This window comes from Acipenser ruthenus, chromosome 39, assembly GCF_902713425.1.
Source record: "Acipenser ruthenus chromosome 39, fAciRut3.2 maternal haplotype, whole genome shotgun sequence".
Taxonomy (NCBI): Eukaryota; Metazoa; Chordata; class Actinopteri; order Acipenseriformes; family Acipenseridae; genus Acipenser; species Acipenser ruthenus.
The window spans coordinates 871,609-880,425 of record NC_081227.1 but is presented as its reverse complement, the minus strand read 5'-3'; the positions used below and the strand labels follow the sequence as shown (position 1 = coordinate 880,425).

The 8,817-nt window shown below is 38.2% G+C and overlaps 1 protein-coding gene across 1 annotated transcript; it reads left to right on the top strand.

Moving 5' to 3' along the window:
- The first annotated feature begins 6,253 nt into the window (after nucleotides 1–6,253).
- Nucleotides 6,254–8,382, top strand: LOC117397267 (autotransporter adhesin BpaC-like). Its single transcript, XM_033995998.3, has 2 exons — nucleotides 6,254–6,384; nucleotides 7,016–8,382. Exons 1-2 carry the CDS (start codon nucleotides 6,315–6,317, stop codon nucleotides 7,441–7,443), a joined length of 498 nt encoding a protein of 165 aa, XP_033851889.3. The 5' UTR covers nucleotides 6,254–6,314; the 3' UTR covers nucleotides 7,444–8,382.
- The last annotated feature ends 435 nt before the right edge of the window (nucleotides 8,383–8,817 follow it).

Here is an 8,817-nt window from a genome sequence, read left to right as displayed (position 1 = left end):
TCGCCAATGCAGCCATTACATAACAGAGGAAAATGGCAACACGTGATCCAGTGGTAAAGATTTCACAGCTTCAACTAAATAATGCACAGGCAAAATAAAGCAATTTGTATTGTAATTGTGTTTCCACCCACAACGCAGTGGACTTCAGCCCTCGCGGTGCAGAAGGCACAGCACTGCCCTCATTAGAACGATCCATCTCAGTCAGGGAATTGATACATGCCAATGGGCAGAGACAAGAGAGATTTGTCTCCGCAGTTGCTTGTGTTAGCCCTCTTGGGAATCATACGCATTGCCCAGATTCCAGGCGTATACAGCTTAAGTTAAAGAACAGGGCCAGAGAGAGATTAGTACAGCCTAAGGCATTTGTCACTGTCACTGTAGTTTTCACTCTGCTTCTTCGATTTTGCCTGTATTTTTAGGTGCTATCAGCCATGCAAACACAAGCACATGCCTTACCTGTCTTGGCAAACAAGGTACAACTCACTCAGCTTGTACTGCTCTGACACACGTTGTTAAATTACTGTGGCAAAAGCAAAGCAGATTTCAAGAGCATCGCTGAATCCCTACTGCCACCTACTGGCCTGTTTATGTATTGCACTCTTGATGAAATCCTGGGTTTCATCAGTTCAACAGCAGCCAGTTTAAATGCACGAGTCATTCCAGAATTCCCAACAAGCTTAGACAGACACTGCAGTTTCTGAAGCAGTAAATCCTGGAGCCTATTCCTGAGCAACATCAGTGTAGTGTCACTTTGTTCTTCTTCAAACACTTCCCCATCAAAATAATCAGGATTCCATTTACTGTATTAAAAAAAAACAAAAAAAAAAACACTGTGAATTTGAGGGCTGATGGCACCAGTTCTATTCAGACATCATAAGAGCTTCTCCTCACAGCTCTGTAAGCGCACCTCATTTCTGATCTGAACTCCGCTTACTGAACTGTACTAATATCCACTGACCAGAGATGAAAAACGAGACTACAGCTCTACCTGGGTCTGGATTAGGTAGCACTTTACACAAAGCGTCTCTAATTACTGCGTATTTACATAGTACTTTACTCGGAAAACACACATGCACTTACACATCACTACAATGTTATTATGCACAGTTAGAAACGTACTCAATGTAAGCATCTTTTTGCGGGATACACGTAAGTACACAGCTGTATCAGAAAAAGGGTTCGGTTTAGAGTTAGGGTTATTTATTTTACACATTGTAACTATGTAAGTACTCATGTATTTCTCTGCTATGTACATACACAGTAATGAGAGGCACGTCATGCACAGTGTCACCCTGGAATATAGCAATGTCATGTGGTGTCTGAAGCAGAGGTACGGCTGCACCAGAAGCTTCGCTTTAAGTCGGGTTCTTGTCCGCCTGGTCACTGTGGTGTTTTTGGGCAGGTGGATTTTGATAAATGGGTTTCTTATGTTTTCAAGGGAACTTTCTTATGTACCATTTCACCATTTACTGAATCAGCTGCTTTGGGGTTTTGGGGCTCATCCTGTTATTGTGTTTTAAACCTTTTTTTATTATGTGTTGACCAGAATGTGCCACCATCACAGTAGTATGGGAAGTGCATGTGTGCAATGCATAATTCATGGGGAAATATGAGTCAGTCTGTAAAAACATAGCTTTTTTTTTTTTTTAACTTTGTGTTCTTGTTGAGCCATTACTGCCCTCTGGTGTTCAAAATACTTCATTACACATTCCTGTATAATATATATTTTAAGTAAAACAAATATAATACGCTTTAGAATGTAGGTACATTAACCATGCTGTAGCTACACTGTGCTCACACGTTTGTTACATTTTTGTATTACGCATACTTAAAACATTCTCAGGACAGTGGTTTTGGTTTTTAAATACATTATTGACATAAATGAATGCATTTATTAAGTTCGAGGTTATGGCAAAAAGTGACTTGTGAGTGACATCAGATTACTTAAGTATTTTTAATATATTAACCAAAGCATAAAAACACACTTGATATATAGCTATTGACAATCTCCAATATATGAAAAATCTTCAAGTGCCAGCTTTTGCCGTGCCTAAATCCTTCTTTGCCTTTGCATTTTGAATGATGATTGCGCACAACCTTGTGCTTTATCACTGTGTTCTGTGTTCAATGTGGCAGCCCTCTGACCAATGCAAATTCTAAGCAAAGGCATGGAAGAGAGATAAAACAAAACTATTACATCAGAGATGTGCATATATGGAAAAAAAACAAACAAAAAACGTCCCTAATCGTGATGGAACGTGTTCAGAACCTTCTTTTGCTCAAGCGTGTCATAATCTCGGAGCATATGAAGGTTGTGTGGCAGACTGCCTGTCTGTTTGTCACACATACATTAACGTATCTACAAAAGACCTTATCAAAATTCTGATGAGATTTGGCATTTGTGACCATCGCAGACAATGCTCATTTCTTTGTGTGTGTTCTCAATCCTTTCTACTACACCGAAAAGCCCTCCAAGGTTTGTTGTGAGCAGGATAAGGATAGTGTTTAGCCGGGGCTTAAAAATGAATTTGCAAAAGAGAAAGTAAAGAACAGGAGCTGCAGATGTTCAGTCCTTGAGGTTTGTAACACATCTTTGTTGAGTGTATTATAATCTATGACTGTCTGGAGGATCTCTCTCTGCCTGCCTGGATTTCCATCTTGCATTAGAATTAAGGTTTACGGATTACACTTTAGTGTAAAACGCAGTGAAAAATCTGGTTTGCTGCATGTAAACCTGGTGCCTAGTATCCAGGTTGAGCTGCGAGGTGGTGCCACTTAGTAAATGTGTTATAAGCTTGTAGTTTGGTTAGGTTTACATAGCGTTTGCACACCGTAAAAGTCACGCAGCGGAAAATGTTACGTTATAATGCATTTATTTCTTATGCATGTTATGTAATGCTGACCTGAGGGTTACACAAACCAATGTTTCGCTTGAGCTTTTTATTAGCTCTCTGTTAATAATGTGTTTTCCTCTCACAGAAGCTCCCCAAAGAATTGAAGCAGGCATGGGAGGAAACTTCAGTGCAGAACAGTGTGTGATTGGCCAGTCTCCCCAGGGATCTGGAGATCGCTGTCTGAAATATCCTTTGGCTCTACTGCTTCCATGCTTTTTTCATTTACTTCCTTTCTTTTTAGCTGAACAGATAGGGAATACTTATCAAAAAGAGTAAAGACATCCAAGTGTGGGTGTTTTAAAAGATGCTTCTTGGTTATCATATTTAATCATGCTAATTCAGTAATTTTCACCTTTGAGAAGTACTGTATGGAAACCCACTGCAGGTTGAACTGTCCATGCACGGCTTTCTTGTCTCTGTCCGATATAATGTAACAACAACGTTTTCAATCCGTTTTAATGAAGTTTAGGATTAGGTAGTTTACCAAAGTTACTTCACCTCCATGCAGCTATAAAAGGTTTTTCGTGTAAATGTATGATAAAAAGAGTTTCACCGGAGGGTTCTAACTCTGCGCTCTGAATGTTTCAAATGACCTTCCTCTGTTCTAAGTCCATAATGAAAAATGCTTTGCTTATTCATGTAATAACTGCCCTGGTCCCTAGAGAAGGAAAGGGACCTTGAAGGACCATCATAGGACAGTGGAATGCCAAAGATACAAAGGAAGCCTAAAATGGCTGTGACTCTCAAACTTTTCAAAGCGGTTACTCCAGTCTTGAATTCCTTTTTTAAAGATGAAAATGCAACAGTAATGTACAGACCTGAGGGGTAGGGTTAGGTTTAGAGTTACGGTTAGATTTTAGGGTTAGGGTTATATCTTGCGGTTAGGGCAAGAGGACTTTGCTACCCTTCCTCTGACATGTTTTTGTTTGGTTTCATTTTCATGCTCCACAAATCTCATACAGCGTCTACTGCTCTCTGTACTCCTTACTTCTGGGCTCTAAGTGCGGCCGCTAAATAGCCCGATGTACGTTATCATGATTGCAGCTCATTATTTGTGCATGTTGAGTAATTTGCGTTGCTCATAAACTTGCATAGGCCGCAGTGCAAAATAACTGCCTGTCCGCTTGGCAATTTGGATTTTGCAGCCGCGATTGTTTGCACTGCACCTATCCTTACACCAGCCCCTGTCCTCTGCTTTCTGTGCTTTCATAACCACAGGAATTTGGCTGGCATTTAAAGATGGTTGAAAAGATATATCTACTTGCAAATAATGTTATCTCTAGACCGCCAAGAGAACATTTGTGTAGGGTATGTCACATGGTGTGTATCCCTGCAGGCTTTCATCTCAGATTCAGATCAGAGGATCGAGAGGTACTGCCGTAACCAAGGTGAAACTATTACCAAAGCCAGGAAGATTTGCATTTCACTTTGAATAATAGAGTGCTAGGGTTAAGTTAAACTTTTAGTTTGTCCCCTTACATTTTCATGTTTGAAAATTCTGTGTAGTTCTTATCGCAATGGCAAAAATATATGTGTGTGTGTATATATATGTTTATGTTGTTCAGGAGCTGCTCTTCACACTTCACACAGGCTAGATCAGCTGAAATGTCTAATGAAGAGCCAGTGCCATCTAGTGATCTGCCATTCTGAAAAGTTTTCTTTTTGTTTTTCTGGCAAATAATTTCTGCGCACTAGAGTTACTCGCTGATCAAGCCTATCTACAGCAGATAAAAACAACTCCTGAACTCGCAGTATTAGAACGTTTACACAAATTTAAAATCCCCAGGTCTAAAACACATCATACTTGAGTAGTTGAAATTCTATAGTACATAGCAAACAGCACAGAAAGGAAGTGGAGCTGAGTAACTATCTGTCTCCCAGTCACGCAGTATGCATGTAGTTCTATATTCTTCAGAAAGGAACAGAAGAGTTGAAGATTAGTTTCTTGCTGGCCTGACGATATATTTTTTCAGAAAAAAGGGGGTACATTTCAAAGTCAGTTTTAGGTTTTCAAAGCCAGGCCTTAAATAGAGCTAAGATAAATGTATAGATAGTGTGATGGTCCAAACCCAGCTATGTTAATTAAATTGTATTCATTTTAATACTGTGATTATCAAGAAAAAATATATGTTTAAATAGCTTGTGAGGTTCATAGCAGCCAGGCGTTGTTTCCTTTCATGTACACTGTACTTTTTTGCAATAAAACAAATGAATGCACCATCAACAAAATGTCCCAGATTGGAAAAGCAAATGATACATTACTTTTGTTTCTCTAAACATTCAGTGGAACTATTGTCTTTCCAAAACTAGTTCTTCCGGATAGACAGTGCGTTAAGTGATGGAATACAGTCTTCTTAACCTTCAGTCAACAATAGGAACTTTCTACAGTGCAAACTCAAGTGCTCAGTACACACTCTATGTACATATTTTCCTTATGCTGCATGGTAAGCACCACTTTTATTTACCAAAGGCACAGCCAAGTTCTGCACCCCTCACAGTCGGGTACATTCCATCATCAGCAGTTCTGCACCCCTCACAGTCAGGTACATTCCGTCATCAGCAATAATCTTAGGTAATTGTGCAGAATTGACCTGTATGCAGTAAACACACAGAGCATTGTTTCCACAAAAAGTGACATACTGGAAAAAAAAGTGTATAATTAATATCCAGGTGTGAAATGATGCATGAAAGACATTACTGGCTAACAGAACAGAAGTGGCTAAATTAAGATTTAAAAAAAGAAGGAAAAAGGAAGCTGGCTTGGAGGACGCCCACTGAATCTTCGTGGGGAATTGCTGCAGTGAGGAGGAAAGTGATTGGGCATTCCAAAGTGGGAGAAAATAGGGTGAAAAAATGATCCCTTGTACCCTAAAGGGTAAAGAATTGTTTTAATTAGAGGCTGAGTACATTGTTAATAATTGTTACAAACCATTTACAAAACATGAACAAGGGCTGTTAATAGTCATGTTGAATTATGTAAGACACTAAAAGGTTGCATAGGTACAATCTAACCTCAATTACACAAAAATCCAGTTTCATCAAGCTTGAAGAATTCACCTGTGCAGTCAAAACGTTTTTATATCAAAAATAGACATGTGTGCTGTTAAGTGGAACAGTAAAACATGAGAGGGAAGATATAGACCAGATAAAAAAACACGTGTATCAAATTAACTGTTTGGTATTTAATTTGCTTGGAAGTGAGTTGAAAGCCTCAACTACAGAATCAAATCATACTTTGTATAATTTTTTTTTTTTTGGAGCAGTTTTACACAGAATTGTAAAAGTAAATATTTGCATTCCGTCCCCACCCAGACAATGACTTCATTACCTGGGTGTGTCCTTCAATGAGAGAGGATATAACCCTGCTAAAAGCCTTGCGCTTCATATTTGAATTATCCTGTGGCTGAAGACAAAGAGAAAATGCTACCTTTCACATCAATGATTGCTCTCTGTGTGCTTTTAATAGCATTGCCAGTCTACACTGAAGGAGGTGAGTGGCAGACATTATTCTTATAGGTTAGGAGAACACGACCATTCCCCCTTTGTAAGAGTTGTCCTCGACTATTACTGATAAGTGCAATCACTTATACTATTGTTTTTTTGCTCAGTGAGACCAGTGTTTATATATATATATATATAAAGGGGGCAGCAGTGTGGAGTAGTGGTTAGGGCTCTGGACTCTTGACCAGAGGGTTGTGGGTTCAATCCCAGGTTGGGGACACTGCTGCTGTACCCTTGAGCAAGGTACTTTACCTAGATTGCTCCAGTAAAAACCCAACTGTATAAATGGGTAATTGTATGTAAAATAATGTAATTGTATGTAAAAATAATGTGATATCAATTGTAACAATTGTAAGTCGCCCTGGATAAGGGCGTCTGCTAAGAAATAAATCATAATGATAAATTAATTCCTTACCTATCTTTAACTGTATATACAGAGGATATTAATACACATTGACTAAATTATTGCAGACACTGAGCTTTGACTGAAGATCATGGATAGTTTATTGTTACCAGCTAATTATACCTATTATATTATTAACTTTGACATGATATCATACCACAATCTGTGAACATCATCCTTCAGTTATATTCATCATTATTATTTCTTTATATATTAGCAATGGGTGCCGACAATGAAACTTTAAATGAAACCAACTCCACAACAGATACCACCAAATCCAATAGTACTTCTGCGGGAGAGAACTCAACTTCAGGTGAAATCAATTTTCCATCCAATACAAACACCAACGTGTCTGTTAACTCCTCAGTCTCTGGTACCAATAACACTGCGTCTGAGTCCGAACCCTCCCAGACTGTTAACAACACCATGACTACAGGTACCAACTCAACGGAGCACGGAACCAACTCCAGTCTGACAGGAACAAATCCTACATTGCCAGGAACTACTAGCACAATGAATCCTTTGAACGCCACAGCTGCGTACCTTTCTGCAAACGCTTCCAGCAGCTGTAGCCTCTCATACTTCCTCACCGTGGCTCAGTTAACCCTCGCGTTGCTAGTCTCCGTCAACAAGCTAATGGCGTAATCACAATAATCATCTGTTGTATTTTTCAAGTTTCGGTATTGTTGTGCCAAATGTATTTTCATGCTTTTTAAAGAACGTGGTGGTTTTGTTAGAGGACCACGTGGGTTCAACGTGAAAGCTTAGCAGTATAATGTAGGGTTCAGTTAAAGCTGTGACCACAGAACCACTAAAGGTGTAGCGTCAATGTGCTTGTGTCCTTGTGCGATATTACCAATATTAAAATAAGAAAAGAATGAATAAGAAAGATATTGATCTGAACATCTGATTTTGTAATACAAAATGTAGTTCAACTTAAAAAAAAAAAAAAGTGGTTTGTCTATTTTGACTATGCAATGCTACAATGGTAATGTAAGAGCATGTTATCTCGAAATGAGACGCTTTGCATATGATTTCTACCAAACCGAAAAATGAAAAGGATGGATAATATTGTTTTTTTTGTTGTTGTGTTAATTGTTAATAAAAGCTCTGTTGAAGTGTACAGTATAACATTATTAGTTCATTCAGTAATCTCTAATTTCACTTTACTCCAGCACAAATGAGGCCCTGTTGTTTACTTACAGGAAGGCAACAGCGTTAATGTCTCAGAATTAGACATTAGCATCTCAATATATTAAAGCCAAAGAAAGGTCTCTTCTAGCCTCCAAACGAGACATGTTTAACTAAATGGAAACCTATTTCAGATATCTAAACTGCATTTATGAATTTAGCAGGGTTCTGGAAAAGGAAGAAAGTTATTACAAATACTGGTCAAAAGATATCTAGTGAAAAAAACATTGTATTTTAATTACCAGTGTGCGTGTTCCTGGAGGATTTGTATATACTCAATTGTCCACACATATGTCATAAAGTTTGGATGTGTGATGGGATGGACCTTTCTGCCTTTAACATGAATGGGATTCCTTTATATATTGATGTAAAATAAAATCAAATTATTACATGTGTTATCTTTTCTATTACATTTTTTAATTTATTATTTAAAGACTTTTTACAATGTACTATGCATCAAAAATTCATGGTCAAAAGAATATATATATATATATATATATATATATATATATTCTCCTTCCTTAGGCACTGTTTGATTCATCAACAAGTATTGAGGAAGCTTACACATTCCAACTGACAACCTTTATACCCGATTTCTGAATTTAACTACACGTGAATATGCAGTAAAAGGTTCTTCACCCCCCAGCTGTTATAAAACCACAGCATTTACAACAAGCCACCAGGAGATGGCAGTAGAGCTCAATGTACGGTATGCTGTCACATTTTAAAACCAAGTGTTTGCTACAATATTCTGCAGTCAGCTGCCATTTTTATGTTATTCCAAAAGAGGACCAGAGACAAGAAATAGGTTCAGAATTTGTGTTGATA